The sequence below is a fragment of the Bos javanicus genome, chromosome 1 (genome assembly GCF_032452875.1).
Source record: "Bos javanicus breed banteng chromosome 1, ARS-OSU_banteng_1.0, whole genome shotgun sequence".
In the NCBI taxonomy this organism is placed as follows: Eukaryota; Metazoa; Chordata; class Mammalia; order Artiodactyla; family Bovidae; genus Bos; species Bos javanicus.
The window spans coordinates 56984153-57000867 of NC_083868.1; the positions used below are offsets into that span (position 1 = coordinate 56984153).

The 16715-nt window shown below is 40.1% G+C and overlaps 1 protein-coding gene across 9 annotated transcripts in view; it reads left to right on the forward strand.

Annotated features, from left to right (window-relative positions):
* The window catches only part of PHLDB2 (pleckstrin homology like domain family B member 2), a 241179-nt gene that overhangs the window by 209583 nt on the left and 14881 nt on the right, over window positions 1-16715 (forward strand). For 4 of the 9 annotated variants that reach the window (XM_061390250.1, XM_061390595.1, XM_061390505.1 and 1 more), the window contains 6 exons: window positions 529-714; window positions 2659-2799; window positions 4009-4123; window positions 7852-7872; window positions 9946-9981; window positions 11604-11811. In XM_061390250.1, the coding sequence (XP_061246234.1) occupies window positions 529-714; window positions 2659-2799; window positions 4009-4123; window positions 7852-7872; window positions 9946-9981; window positions 11604-11811 (707 nt within the window). Of the gene's footprint in view, window positions 1-528; window positions 715-2658; window positions 2800-4008; window positions 4124-6662; window positions 6678-7851; window positions 7873-9945; window positions 9982-11603; window positions 11812-16715 lie in introns of all 9 variants that reach the window. The other 5 variants (XM_061390687.1, XM_061390770.1, XM_061390175.1 and 2 more) reach the window with 4 other exon arrangements.

Here is a 16715-nt window from a genome sequence, read left to right on the forward strand (position 1 = left end):
GTGAGACAAAGATATGTCTGGTTGACCAGAGGGCTGGAGTGATGCGGCGTTTAAAAAACAGACCAATTTGGGAAGTAATGCTCTACTAATAATAATACTTGAAACCATGAAATATGGTACAGAGTATAGAGTACTAGGAGAAGGAAGTTCAGAAGAATAAACTCTATCTTAGCGCTTTAGCCCAGCCTCGTTTTCTTAGAAACCAGAGAGACTTTCTAAAATTGTTGGTTTGAAGCACCTTTCCAGTTTGATTTTGTATTCAATTTTGTTTTACAGTACGGATTTCTTTTTCATTGTCTGCTGCTTTAAAACATCTGGGGAGAGATAAATAATAGTAAATTAAAACACTTCCTACTAATCCAAGTGTGGGATTTGAACACAAGGCTAAATTTAAAGAAACTCCACATCATTTATGACTCCTTGAGTAACATATAAGAAAACAGAACAATGAGATTATCGATTTCATTTCTTTGTCTTATTCTTTCATTTCATATGGACACATAAATACTTTTTTTCTCTCCTTTAAAGCAAAGATCGTCTGTCTGTCCTGGATTTATGTTTCCTTCCACTCTTTCTTCTCATCCTATCACTCAACCTCCATCAGCCCCTTGGCCTGAAGCCGTGGCTACCTTTGTCGATTCTTTTCCTTTAAATGACACACCTCCTCCTCTACCAGCTAAGAAACACAGGAGGCAACAGCAGCAGGACCAGCAGGTAATTAGGAGCTGGCATTTAGAGTTTGGGAATTTTACCTTGACAACAGATGTACTGATGTGAAATCTTTTCTTCAGTTTTTCCAAAGATATTTTTTAAAAAGATAAGGTGCATACTCCTTTTTTTTAAAAAGAACATTTATTTTGGCCCTAAGAGTGTGGGGATTGTTAGAGAGCTTGAGACCTTGAGTGTCCTCTCCTGGCTTTTGATATGTTGGAGCTAGTTTCACATCCTCAGGCTTCAGTTCCCATTCAGTCAAAATGTTGCAACTTCAGGTATTTTTCAAAATCATAGTAATTATTTCCATAAAATCCATGGTATACAAAGTTGCCATGCCAACACAAAATATTTTCCTTACACATTATTGAAACCATAATAGTAGATACCATTCCTCTGCTGTGAGTCAAAACTTCCTTAGCATTTTACAAATGTCTCATTTCTTCCTTCTAACAATCCCATGAAATATGAGCTATCTCTGTATTGATATGTCGGGAACTGAGACTCAGTGTTGGTAGCAGCTTGTCCAGAGTCATATCACAAGCAGTGCATTTGGTCCATAGAACAACAGTTTTTTATTACATATTTTAAAATAAACAATTTCTTCTTCCAAACGTGTTGCCCTCTTTTTAGGACATTTTATGAATACTCATGGACTGCCCTAGTGTCTCAGTTGGTAAAGAATCTGCCTGCAATGCAGGAGACCCAGGTTTGATCCCTCGGTCAGGAAGATCCCCTGGAGAAGGAAATGGCAACCCACTCCAGTATTCTTGCCTGGGGAATTCCTTGGACAGTGAAGCCTGGTGGGCTACAGTCCACAGGGTCTCAAGAGTCGAACATGACTTAGCAACTAAACCACCAAAACATTTTGTTTTGAAACTTTGAACTATAATCAAATCCTTACATGAATTTGGCCCCAGAAGATCCTAAGGTGTCAGTCAATAGACCTCCCAAAGTAGGTGAGCTCTGGTTCATTATGCCTTTCTCTTAACTTTCTTAAAGCTACCTTTCCTATCTATTATCTTTGGTTAAAGGACCATATCTCCTTGCTAGTTTTAGGTTAATAAATGTCTAGTATAAATAGAAAATTGTTAAGTTAAAGTGAAGATATTCTTCATGATTGGCATGTTAGAAGATTGATAGAAAATTTGATATTTCAGAGTTGCATTAATTTTTAGATATTTCAGAAGCCTGAGTTTAGTATTAAAATGATCCAACCTAAAGAACCTCTAATTAGAGAATATCTTTCCTATCGACATTTTGGGGAAGGCTAAGAAAAACATGGGTAAGTTTCAAGTTGGCAAAATGTTGCCTTAGGAATCTGAAAAAAAAAAAAGTGAAATGGTCAACAGGAGGATTTTCAAATGTAAAGGACTGCTATGGAGGCTCCTTGGCCAAGATCTTTTTTTCAGTCTGGAAGGATGCCTTATAAGGAAACATCATGTAGATTTGGAGTATGTTTATGTGATTGAAACATGATTCCATCTTTAAACCAACTTCCCTGTTTTGCTTTCTCTTCATCTTCTTCCTTCTCCCATTTCTTATTCTCCTCACTCTGGGATCTGTGCCATCACACAGAACTGTCCAGACAGACAAGGGGGGAAACTACTTATGCTTTGTCCACTGACTGTTCTGCCATCCACATGGCAACCATCATAATAACTTGTAAGTTGCCCTGAGGCCCCAAGGCAGCCGGCACTACTGTCAAAGTGACAGGTGGATTTTTCTGAATTTTTCGAGGTTCAGCAATAAATACTTCTCATGTCTATGTATCTTACCAAATGTTAGCCCAGGTCTCTTAGCGAACTTGAGTATAAGTTGAATAATTTTTTTCTAGTCTGTGTTAACATTCCAAAGCTTATTTGTAAATGCATACTTCTTAATTTCTTTAGTGATCTGTTTCAATTAGTCAAGTTTTGCTATTCTGCTTTACATTTGCATCTAAAGCATTTTAGAAGTCTGGAAGAAAGGAAAAAACAGCACCAGGAAGGCCTCTATCTGAGTGACACTTTGCCTCGAAAGAAAACCACACCTTCCATATCCCCACATTTCAGCAGTGCTACTATGGGGAGAAGCACCACCCCAAAGGTAGGACATGGGGAGAATCACGAGCCTCACCGTCAGTGAGTCTTTCTGTCCTTATGTTGACTGACATGCAAAGGCCTTAAAGAAAATGCTCAATAATAGATTGTTAAGTTTGCTTGTTGGGCAGACATCATAACTGAATTGCACTTTCTATCTTGTTCAGAGGACATTTGGAATTGTAAGCTCTGGGACCACAGCACCTGGTCCAGGGTGTGTTCTGCCGCCACCACACAAGTGGTGAGTGGCATTCACTTCCATGACACACTCCCAGGGCTGCATCCTAGATCTGGAAATTGAAGGATGTAAGCTCTGGCTTCTTGGAGTATTAGCAACCGATATTTATTGGATCATTTCTTGGAACCTGACACTGGGCTACGCCTTTTAGGTATATCGTTTGACTGTAAAACTCAACACCATGCAGTAGAGGTATTAATACTAATTAGTATCTCCATTGTACACATGGAAAAACTGAAGTGGAAAGAAGCTAGGTGAGTGGTCCATGTGTCCTCAGCTGGTTGGCATTGAAGCTAGAATGTCAGCCCATGTGGTGTGATGCCTGAGTCGCTCTCACTCCTGTTCTGCTGACTTGCCTGAAGGGTCATGGCAGGATGAAGGCAAGGGCAAGAGAGAAGGAGGCTCTGAGTGGGACAGAAGTTGGAGTCCTTCTCTTGCCCTTAATCAGAATAACTTTGTTTTTTATCTATTTTATAAACTGGTATTCCCAGAATGTTTTACACTAGGATTTTGTTATTTTAAAAGAGTGCTAAAACCACCGGGACAGTTAGGAGGATTCTCCAGTTTTTAGCCCACTTGATCACTAGGAGCAGATGGAAGCTGGTGCCCTTGTCATGTGTGTGATCTCCTCTGTCCTTGTGCATGACATGCATGCGTTCTTGTCCCTGCATCTACTCTCTGCCCCTGGCGCATGAAGGACTTTTGAGTTTTTCTCGAAGGTGGTTCTAGACAGTGTTTTCCCCATCTGTCTTCACTTCTGGAACTGCTGCCTGTGGAGGAATGGCTGTGATGCTGAGGCTGCTGCAAAGCTCTGGGGGAGTGACAGCAACTGGTCGGTACCATTTAGCATCAATACATTGGTTGCAAAGACCTGCCTTCTGCACTTAATTAGGAGTTAGGCAAACAGCAATGTGGCTGTGTCCGAAGGGACCATTGGGCTTGCAGCTTGCCTGAATTGTTTCCTCCTGGTTCTCACAGGGCCACCTGCCCCTGGGACAGAGCAACAGCTGTGGCAGCGTGCTCCCCCACTCGCTAGCAACCATGACCAAAGACTCAGAATCTCGGAGGATGCTCAGAGGTAGGTATCTTGTAAGTCTGGGGTCAAGCCCTTTGTCAAGCATTAGAATTTCTCAGGGAGAGGGAATCAGAACAGAATTGGGGGTCATTAGACAGGGGATCAACCAAAGTCCTAAATGTCACTTTTTTATTTTTATTTTTTAAATTGTATTGAAGTATAGTTTACAGTGTTGTATTAATTTCTGCTCTACAGCAAAGTGATTCAATCAGCTTTACTCTTAATGTAAAGAGGGGGAATGTATATATAAATCTTCTTATTGTTGTACTGAGATAAGTTTTACTATATGCACACATGGCTGGTATATTCCCATTACACTTTTTATAAATGCAGTGGAATTTTCCATTCAGAAAGGCCCCTAGAGAATTACTAACCTTCTTATCTGATTGAAAGAAAGAGAAAAAAGACCCCTGAGATTCTGACAGATTATCAGGGCACTTAGCTAAGTCGCTCCCCTGGTTTGTGGCTGAGCCACTCTCCCACTAGAGGACTGACTCATTGAGCTAAAGATTCCCTGAGCTAACACACAGAATTAGTGGCCCAGCACAGACTTTCCTTCAGGCCTTCTAATGTGGGTTGAACTTTTATGCGGTTGTTAGGTTTCAGGTAGACTTGGATTCTCAGCATGTTCTATTTCTTTGAAATAATACATTACATTTCTAATGGTATTCTCAAGCAGTCTGTGTACAGCTAGAAGAAAATAAGGCAATTCCAGAGGTGAGCTCCTTGTGGAGATTAGATTTATTGTGTTAAAATGGGGCTTTAGGTCAACTTATATTGGCCTTGACTTTTGAGCAGTTATGGTGCCAGGTAGCAAAAATGCAAATAAATGACATGATCCTTGCCCTTGAAATACCTAGTCTCATGAGGCAGACAGAAACATAACTGATAATTTCAATCAAATGTGGTAAATTCAGTGTTGGAGGTGTGCCCAGGATGTGAGTGGGATGCTGACAGGATGATGGGCATCTTTCCTCTCAATGCATTCATTTTAAAGCTATTCCCTCTAAGGTGGCTAGGATGCAATTCTGACTGCTTGGCATCTTTGCTAATGTCACCAGAGAATAATCACTATTACCATCAGAAATATGTTTATATATTGGTATATATATATGCATGTATACATAATGTATGTGTGTGTGTGTGGCTAAGTGAGATGTACATACATATAGGTACCCTTGAAAGAGGATTTCATATCATTACCAGTGTGATTTAAGAGTTAATAGAGGCTATGGTATTCATAAAAGTGGTTTATAATATATGAGAGGTTTTATTTATTTTAATAAAATGCATTTGACTTCTCTTTTATCATAATTTCTTAATTAACTAAAAATATCCCATAGTTTATAAATAATTAAACATAAATGAGTATATTTGGCTCTCATTTATTACTGTTCACTTGTGGGTCAAGTCTATTTTCTGTTGAAACATTTTTCTGTGATATTTATAGACTTCTTTTTGAATATTTTTCCCACTGGCTGAAGACATCAAAGTTCAGATTGGCCACAACACATACTTTATGTTAAAAAATTTTTTCCTTAAAATAGAGTAAGAAAAGCTAGACCTGTATAGCAAATAGATTTGTAAAAAGGGCTGTAAACAACATTGTTTTAGAGGATTCTTGTGAGAATATGGTGAAACTAAAGGGATGTTCGATCTCTGTTTTTCCTCATCTGTGTTCCCCTCAAATAATGGGATTCCCCATGTTAGGTTCATGGAGAAAAAGCTGAGCCAATTCCCTTAGGTCACATTAGGTGCCCTCTGCCAAACCTGTTGTCTTTGACCTGTCTTTTGTGCTCCTGTTCTTCACTGATAGGTCTTTTGTGCATCCCGGAAGCCTGCAGCCTCAGTCTTCCCCCGCTGCAGCTCTGAGTGGTGTTCCTCTTAAAGAGTTTCATGTGGTCATGATGAGACAGTTCCCGAAGAAATAGAGAAGCATCATGTGTGTCTTGATGTGAGAGGATGTGATATATCTTATGAGGCCAGCCTGCCACCTTTGGCTCCCCGACCCAGAGGAGGAGTGGGTAGGGACTGCAGTTTTTAGAACTACAATGAGCCATAAAAATTGGCAGGATTTTCTACTAAACCCATACAGGTGGGCCGCAAGGACCAGGAAGGATGAATCATAATTTCATTTAGAATTGTTTCACCGTCAATTGTTGGTGCCATTAAAATAGCAAATGCCAAGTAAAAGTCCATGGTTTTGAAAAAATTGCACCTTGCACATTTTTCATTAACTCAAATAAAATAGACCTTATCATTTTCACGACTTATACTATTAACTTAAATGAACTGTTTTTTTGCTGCTTATTCATAATGGATCCATCAAGGACAATGGTGTAAGTATAAGCCTTCCTTCAATAAGCACTCTTGTCATAGACCTGACAGTGTGAATCATGCAAACAGAGGCCTCTGAGAGCAGAGTTTAAAGCAAAGAGCCCAGGAACTCAACTCTTACAGTTGAAATGGTTATTGGCTTTTGTACAACTTGTGACCCATCCCTTTGTAAGCTTTAGAATGAATGAAATCTTTGTCCTTTTTCTTCTGTTCAATGCAGGAAAGTCCAAGAAAGGTATGACAACCTCCCTGTGTGGTGTTTTTGTTTCCAGCAAGTAGTGAAAGATCATTGTCAAGTCATCTTTAAGAAATGATCAGATTTAACACTGTACAATGGTGGATTTTTAGTCTAATGATTATTTCTTTTACACAATAGAGGGAAATTGTTGCACGTTTGCTAAAAACACAATGCTGCGTGCAGCTGCTGTTCATTCACAGGCAGCTGCATGACCCTCTTTGTCTTGGTTTTTTATTGCAAGGTCAGATCATACAGGAAACACGAGTGATTCGGAAGCGTTGCTTCATAAGACTCAGGATCTAGATAAAGCAAAGAGTGGGCTTGTACTGTGTATAGGCTAAGTATAAGATACGATGTTTCTCCTTTATAGAGGCCAGGTATAAATAAAGCAGGCTATGTGAGAGGATGGAAGGATTTAGGAGGCTCCTAATATTCCATTTAAGCCTTAAAACCTAGTATACAGTGAAAGTGGAAGTCGCTCAGTTGTGTCTGACTCTTTGCGACCCCATGGGCTATACAATCATCCATGGACTTCTCAGGCCAGAATACTGGAGTGGGTAGCCTTTCCCTTCTCCAGAGGGTCTTTCCAACCCAGAGACTGAACCCAGTATAGAGTGAGGAACTGTCTAAATGACTGGCTAGAACAAATGATTCCTATGTGGCTAGGTGATAGTGATGCAGGGCATTACAGAACTGATTTGTTATAAAGTTGGGTGAACTGTGCTTCAAATCGTCAAATGGCATATTACAAACCTTAACTTTAAAAAGCTATTTGTTAGCATCTTCTTGGAATAAATAATTGTTTTATAGATATAATCTTGTTTTTATTCTCCCTGTTTTCTGGTTGAACATGTGTGACGATTTCTCATTTTTTTTTTTCCTGTAACAAATTGTTTTTTGACTGTGTGCATGTATCAGAAGCTTGTTTTTGTTTTGTTAACTTCTTGAATTCTTCTCTATAAACTCAAATTTAATCTAAAAATATGAATATCTTCCCTTGTCAAGCTGGTACTGTTACTAACACTGTCAATGACTGCATGTCGAAGAGTGTGTTTTTCCTGTCCCCTTGTCATCCTTTTTGATCTTGTATCTTTTTCCCTTTCTCTATCATTCTTCTCCTCATTCCTGACTTGTCCTGCATCTTCATCTTCCGGCTATGGACTATGGTTAGGAAGAATGAATTTCTCAGCAGGTGAGAAATTATCAGAAATACTGATTAATTTTATCCTCTTAAACCCAGGTTACAAATTTAGGTCATTGCATTTTCTGTATTAAGGCCCAGATAACCATTTTAAGGTATATAAGACACATTTGGAAAACATTAGCAAGATTATATATCCAACAGTGGTTAACTCACAAAGGACTTTTCAGGTACGATTAGCCAGAATTCATAGAGATTGGTATTTTAAAAATAATAATAATAAGTGGGCCTTGCACATCCAACCTATTGGCTCTTGTGGGACAGTGAAGAATGTTGAGTTGATTTGGGTTCCATGTATGTGCTATGCTTAGTGACCAGCCTCAGATATTACAGGTCTTACTTTGTAAACTTTGTAAAATACCCAATTCAAACAGACATTCCTGTCCAGTCAAGAAAGATTTTTAGAGTATTTACAAGGCCTTTTTACTCTTTAGATGTTGTCCCACTGCTGAATATTATTCTTGCCACATAATTTAAAAAGAAAAACAAAAACCAAGCACTCTCAGGGATTTAGGAAAGTATCATTTTCCCCCAATCCGCTTACTTTGCCCCACCTGAAACAGTAGATGCATTCCACTTCCTTATTTAGTCACTAGTATATTTGAAATTTATGAATTCACTCAGTGACCTTTTATATTGTGACATCTGAGTACTAAACAAATGGGATTCTGTGCTGAACAGGACATATATGGCCCCCTCCCTGATAACCTACACTTACTGCTGCTGCTGCTGCTAAGTCGCTTCAGTCGTGTCCGACTCTGTGCGACCCCACAGATGGCAGCCCACCAGGCTCCCCGTCCCTGGGATTCTCCAGGCAAGAACACTGGAGTGGGTTGCCATTTCCTTCTCCAATGCATGAAAGTGAAAAGTGAAAGTGAAGTCGCCCAGTCATGTCCGACTCTTAGCGACCCCATGGACTGCAGCCTACCAGGCTCCTCCATCCATGGGATTCTCCAGGCAAGAGTACTGGAGTGGGGTGCCATTGCCTTCTCCCAACGTACACTTAAGTGGAAGCTTAATCCAGCTCACACCTCTTCTGGTGCTACTTCACTGTACCAGCAGTCATCCTTGGGCCTCCTGCCAGCGAACCCTCCTCCGTCTCCTGAGCCCCTGTGGTGTCCTTCTGTTGAAAGTATCTGTATCTTTAAATGGCCAGGCCAGAGCCTGGATCCCAAAACCAGCTCCTAGGAATCATGCTGGTGCAGTTCCAGGATCACAAAGGAGAGGTCCATACCCTTATTTGCAATTGCAGGGATCACTTGTTTTTTTGGAATTGCTCAGGAGGGAGGAGGCTAAGCCAGGTGACAGGTGAGTTTGTCGTGATCAGTAAAGTGTTGCTGGTGGGGAGGAAAGGAGGGGCTGCATAAGATGGATGTTCCCATTCATATTAGATCCACAGGAAACTAATATCCTGCCATGGAAGCTACTTGTTAGCAGCAGCCTTTTTCATTTAAGTTGAAAATTCAGGGTGTTATCCTATCACTGAAATGATGGAAGGTTCTCTGAGACACAGAGCAAAGAAATAAAATAAGATAAAACACACAGTGAGGTGACCTGGGGAATGCACATCTGCAGTCCTCACAGTGCACACTAGCATGGCAGCCCCTTGTGCCCACATTCGAAACTTCGGAGTCATTTTAGTTTACTGTCTACCTCCCCTGAAGGTGGTAAGTTCATTTTCTTATTCTGCGATGCATTTGGGAAAAAAATCCTGGACTATCTAAGGAGCAGGACATACTTACATAATTGCATTACAGGAACTAGCTTTTCCTCCTCGTGAAAAAACTGAAGGGAAGGGAGGTTGTGACACATGTCATCACCAAGGAGCCGATTCTTGTGTTTTAAATGACACACAAGGGTTAAAGGGTTGTCCTTTAGGGATTTGGTTTTCATACTAAAACAAGGAAATGTCTTCCATGTTATTGGTGCCAGCATGAAGTTCTCTTTGCCAACAAGCCTTTTTTGAAAGTATAAAGAAAGATACATGTGTGACCTTTTCAAATAACCTCTGGTATTTTTTGTCCCTCCCTTTTCCATAATGAATAATTGGAAACAATTTAAAAGGAGCAGTTAGTAATTCCAAAAGTTCAAGTGTCAAAGGTAAATATTTGTATAATGAATTTTTTGCCATGTTTAAGATTGAAAAAAAAAAAAGGCACAAGCTCCACGTTTATGAATGCACTGGCTTTTGTGATGCTTTATGCATTAATCCTTACAACTGATGCTGTTCTCTCTCAAGCCTCATGGTGTGCTTTTATGTTTTGCATCTTTCCTTAGCAAAGTGATATGTAGTTTTTACATACATGTGTGTATTTATAATTTATGATTACATCTTACATTAAGGAAACTTATTTTCCCAGAAATGTGTTAACCTGAACTAACATATTTTAACTTCAGTATCTAAAACTGCTCTAAATACTAGTGGCATGAAAACCCTTCATGGAACTCAAATCATTTTACAGATTTAGTTTCAGTCTATAATGTTTTGTTGAAGCATCACAGATGTGGCATCTGTTTTTAAATGAAAATGTTTAATCAACAGCTGAGGAAGCGGTTTGGAATCACTTGCCTTCTTTTGCCCTCTGGCCTGTTTTTTAGGTCATTTCATTACTAATTAAAAACCTCATAGAAAGGTAGGTAGGGTACAAGAAAACGGGGGAAATCCAGATGGTCCAAATATATAGTCTTAACAGGCCTGGTAGTACATTTGATCTGGGAGAAAGTGATTGTGAGCTATTGTACTGGCTAAAGAACATATTTTAATGAATTGAGGGCTTCGTTTATCACTATGACTCCTGATTCCTGAGTACCTGGTAAACAGAGAATTAAAACAAAAGATAATTTGATTTGTGATACCCAAAATCAGCTACCAGAAGAAAGCCATAGAGTAACACAAAGTAAAGCCTGTGGCTGGTGTGCCAACTAACCAGGTACCAGGGTAAGGAAAGCCCCTCTTAATAGAGGCACTTTTGCTCCTATGGATACGATCCCTACTTTTCCATACAGTTATCACCAACTAGCTGAAGGCTGGTGGTTAAGGCAGAAGAAGGAAGAGAGCTAAAAATATACTAATTAGGCTGATCACAACTATTGGAAGGATTGTTGATTCTGAGTGTTTTAAATAAGTAATTGGCAGACGGGGATTTGAGGGAAAAAAAAAAGAATGAGAAAAATGTGCAGTTGAAACATTAACCAAAGTAAAAATGTTAGTGATATGAGTAAGATACAAGTTTCTCAGATCCTACACCTAGATTATCTACTTGCTGTTTTACGACCAGATCAAGTACCTTTGAAACTGAAACACGACTGAAGAAGTGACCGCCCTAAGAGCCTCGTGTCGCTTGTCATAAGTCATCTTGCTTTGCTTAAACTCAGCCATTGTTAGAGGATTTGGGGTTTGAATTATGTTTCTGTTTTTGGTTTTGTGTGTGGGTTTCTATGTGTGCTGATGTTATTCTCCATTGTGCTGAGATGTAGAAATGGCATAGGAAAGTGTCAAGTGATCCGCTGACAAAAAAAAAAATCACTCACAAGTCCACTTCTTTGAAACTCATGCTTGCCCTGAGCATGATGCTGTTTCTTTGATCTTCTTGGCTTCAAAACAAATTAGACCAAGGCCCCAGTTTCATAGGCAGATGTTTTGGGTTGCTGGTTTGAGAGTCTTAGAAGATCTAAGACTGAAAAAATGAGGCATACAAACTTATTTATGGTTCTCTCTTTAGGATATAATCACCAACAGATGAGTGAAGGACAAAGGCAGAAGTCTTCTGAATTTTACAACCGCACAGCATCTGAATCGAATGTCTACTTGAACAGTTTCCACTACCCAGATCACAGCTACAAGGACCAGGCCTTTGATACTCTGAGCCTAGACAGCTCTGACAGCATGGAGACCAGCATCTCTGCCTGCTCACCTGACAATATCTCTAGGTAAGATGTACTCCTGGGGAAGGTTTCTGGTTTGGAAAAGCACCTGCTTGTTTCAGAAAGTAAAGCCATCAATCTGAGACAGTGTATATGTACAAGCCCAAATTTCTGAAACAAAAAGAGCTACAACACAGAAGAGGGTTGAGTGTCCTGGTGGTCTTTGAAAGTACTTTCTTTGTATCCAGAGTGACTTGAGCCAGTCACACACCATCTAATCCATTTTCTCCTTCATTTCTTTACACTTGACTTCACATGTACACTGTGCTTCAAAATAGATTTGCCTCTGTTGGTTGACTCCAAACTTCATTAGGACTGCTTGTAAAGATTTCACCATTCACATTTGTGTTCATACTTCGAGGCAAGCAAAAGTGGTCTTATGGGATTATGGCCAAAGGTGCATCTAAAATATAAATCTCGCTATAGTGCTCCTTCAAGAGCTTGGAGGATGCCTTTTACCTTTTAAGTAAAGTCAGACCTCAGAGCCTGGCCTTCTAGATCCAGCCCAATTCTGCATTCATGCTGTCCTGCTACACCTCCCAGAGCTTCTTATTCATTGAGACAGCGATGAATTCTCAGATTTCTGTGCCTTTGACCATATCGGTTCTAGCCCTGGAATCATGTCGTCTGTTGTTTCTTTTATTTATATGCTCATTCACGCCACAAATCCTTACAGACTACTCTGCAGTTAACAGTGAGCTGGAGTTGACTCAAGCCAGTTGCAAAAGCCAAAGGTGCATACCTCCTCCTAACTCTGTGCTCAGTCATGTCATGTTGGTAGTATGAAACCGGCCACATTGGGAGTATTTACACCACATAAATTGACAATTTGTTGCATTATCAGTGGTTTTGTTTTCCTCCAGCACAGCACTGTCTGGAGTCTGTTCTTCCTTTCATTCATGTATTCCCTCAACCTGTGCATACTGAGCGTTGAGAGTGTCTAGCATTACAACTACCGCCTCCCGCTTTAGCCTGGAGAAAGTCTCCTCACCATTTAAGCTCAAACTTAAGTTGGAAACTCATGAAAAGTTCTCCTTTGAGAGTGTTTTTTCTTTCATGTTTCCATGGAAGTTGATACTTTTTTCTCATATCACTGATCACATTGCAGTATAAAATTTTTTCTTCAATAATTAATTGGCACATTTCTAAATGTCAAGGAGGATGTCTAATTATCTTTTGGTTTCCACATTCAGCAGAAATCTTGGCACATAGTAGACATTGAGTTAGTGTTGGCTGAATAAATACCTCAGGATATAGTAGACATATTTTCAATTTTGATTTTTTTCTTTTTTTGTTCTGTTTCAATTGGCTGAGAACCATTATGATTTCAACCCAAGGAACATCCAGTGTTTCATAATGTCCATTGAGCAATTGTCTCAAGTGAAAATGACTAATTGAATGATGACCATCAAACAAATTTTCCTCTGTGACAGTGAAGTCACAGGCTAAGGACAGGAGCTCTCTGGGCCTTACATGACAGCTAACTGTGCTACTTGAAGCGGATCACAGATTTCTCTAGGTCCTGGTTTGCTAATCTGCTAAATGGTGTATTTTTCCTTGAGTGCAAGAGGATGATAGATTTTAAAATATTTTGGTGGTAAATTATCATCATGTATATAGAATTTCTTTACAAAATTTTGAATCATTTGCTTCTCCCCTTCCCCCCTAAAAAGGAGTGAGACAGAGTTAGAGAGGAAGCAGTATCAGCAAGGTATGCTTAGCTTTGGGTTAGTGTCTCATAAATGGAAAGAATTTTGAGAGACCCAAATCTAATAAAATATTATAGCCAGGAAATTGGGGGAGTGGAGGAAAAGAAGAAAAGGGACTTGCCTGGTGGTCCAGTGGCTAAGACTCTGCGTGCCCAGTGCAGGAGGCCTGGGGTTCTATCCGCATCAGGGAACTACATCCCACATGCCACAGCTAAAGACTCCATGTGCTACAACTAAGACCTGGTGTAGCCAAATAAATAAATATATATATTTTTTAAAAAAATGATAAATGCCACATTTTGTGGTATATAGAATACAGTATATTTAATTCTTGCATTATAATAGGTAAAATATTGATATTACTGCATACATCCTACCAGAGAAGGAAAGGAATTCTTGGGGAAAAACACTAAAGCAACCATAAGAATTATAGGTATTTCTCCTTGTCACATGAGAAATTTAATTTAAATTTAAAGAGAGGAATATGTAAAGACTAAAGATAATTTTTTGCTGCCCTTATTGTTGAATATCAGAAGGGTTAGTATTTTACTTCTTTTAATACTGGAAAATGCAGTATCTCACTTTTTAAAAAATGAAAGACACTTGAGTGTGTGGAATGACTAGGCACCAAACCATCCATCTCTTGCTCTGGGTGTTCTCGTAAGGCACTGGCTGTTTCCACGAGGGTGTCCAAGAGCCGTGCGGGGGTGCGGGAGCTGATGTTCCCAGGACAGAAAGCCTAGAATGTTGAGTAATTATTCATAAATGCCAGTAAATTGACCAATTAAATGTGTTACTTTTGAATAACAGGACACAAAAGTCAGTAGCTTGGCAACTATTGTTGTATATTGTTGTATAACAATGGTGGAAGGAATAAAAGTTGACGGTGCAATCATTTCATTTCCTAGTATAGCGATCTCAGAGGGACTTTCTGGGTTTCTGAGGCACTGTGCACTTTTCAAAGTTGTTATTTTGAAAACATCAGACTACCTACCCAAATAATTGTGAATATTTTATAACAGTATTCCTCTGGATGAACCCCTGATAGCATGGCCTTTTTTATCCTTTCTATTTTTGAGCCATCTTTAATAAATAATTACACTCTATATGTTTTCCTAAATTGGTGGTTTTTTTCTGCTCAATTTTCTGCTCTCTACCCCTTTATCCCCTCCAAAAACTAAAAATAAGTGTTCAGTTCAGTTCAGTCGCTTAGTCGTGTCCAACTCTTTGCGACCCCATGAATCACAGCACGCCAGGCCTCCCTGTCCATCACCATCTCCCGGAGTTCACTCAAACTCACGTCCATCGAGTCAGTGATGCCATCCAGCCATCTCATCCTCTGTTGTCCCCTTTTCCTCCTGCCCCCAATCCCGTCCAGCATCAGAGTTTTTTCCAATGAGTCAACTCTTCGCATCAGGTGGCCACAGTACTGGAGTTTCAGCTTTAGCATCATTCCTTCCAAAGAAATCCCAGGGCTGATCGCCTTTAGAATGGACTGGTTGGATCTCCTTGCAGTCCAAGGGACTTTCAAGAGTCTTCTCCAACACCACAGTTCAAAAGCATCAATTCTTTGGCGCTCAGCTTTCTTCACAGTCCAACTCTCAGATCCATACGTGTACATCCCTTCAAATGATTCCCTCCTCAAACCCCATTTCTCATATTTGAAAGTGGTGAACAGCAGCATAGCAGTGAGTACAGAAAGTTACCTAAAAGGGAGCCACTTCAATCAGATTTACCAAGATGCTTGCTTCTTGGAAGAATAGCTATGAGAAAGCTAGACAGTCTATTAAAGAGCAGGGATATCACTTTGCTGACAAAGGTCCATCTAGTCAAAGCTATGGTTTTTCCAGTAGTCATGTATGGATGTGAGAGTTGGACCATAAAGAAGGCTGATCTCCACAGAATTGATGCTTTCGAACTGTGGTGCTAAAGAAGACTCTTGAGAGTCTCTTCAACAGCAAGATCAAACCAGTCAATCCTAAAGGAAATCAACCTTGAATATTCAAGGAAGGACTGATGCTGGAGCTGAAAGTCCAGTACTTTGGCCACCTGATGCAAAGAACTGATTCACTGGAAAAGACCCTGATGCTGGGAAGATCGAGGGCAAGAGGAGAAGGGTGTGACAGAGGATGAGATGGTTGGACGGCATCACTGATTCAATGGACATCAGTTTGAGCAAGCTCAGAGAGATAATGAAGGACAGAAAAGCCCGGTGTGCTGCAGTTCATGGGGTCACAAAGAGTTGGACACGACTTAGTGACTAAACAGTGAACAGCAAGAAGTTTAGATCTAGAGACTTCAGGACAGTATCCACCAAAATCTTAATCTACTGTTTTTGTTCACCCACCTACATTTTCTTTAAATGGGAATGACTCCACTGAATGTGCCATAGTAAGAGGACAACATTATTTCTGGCAGGTAGCTCCCTGTGACCACCATCATTTTCCATAGCACCCCCCACTCCCTGCCCCAGTTTACCAGCCCAGCGCCAGGGTTTGTTTTCTTTTTTTTTCCACATATAAATTAATGATTTTATATTATATTATGTATTAACTTCTTTGCATCATAGTTACTTCACAGAGAACTGACCCAGTGCTACTAGCATCATAGATTACCAATCACCATGGTCAGAAATTATTAATTTGTTGTTGTTCAGTCACTCAGTCATGTCCAACACTTTGTGACCCCATGGACTGCAGCACACCAGGCTTCCTTGTCCTTCACCATGTCCCGGAGCTTGCTGAAATTCATGTCCATTGAGTCGGTGATGCCATCCAACCATCTTGTCTTCTGTCATCCCCTTCCCCTCCTGCCTTCAATCTTTCCCAGCATCAGGGTCTTTTCCAGTGAGTCGGCTCTTTGCACCAGGTGGCCAAAGTATTGGAGTTTCAGCTTCAGCCAGCTTCAGCATCAATCCTTCCAATGAACACCCAGGACTGATCTCCTTTAGGATGGATTGGTTTGATCTCCTTGCAGTCCAAGGGACTCTCAAGAGTTTTCTCCAACACCGCAGTTAGAAAGCATTAGTTTAAGTGTGCTATCAGATTCTCTGAATGTCAAAAATTGAAGCCAAAGTAGAGGTGCCTGCAAAGGTCTAGTATAAATAAGAGGAAGAGGGAGAGAGAAAACAAGCATTTCTCTTGTGTGCCATCTACCTAAAAACATTCATGCTACCCTAAGATAAGCTTGTACCCATTTTAT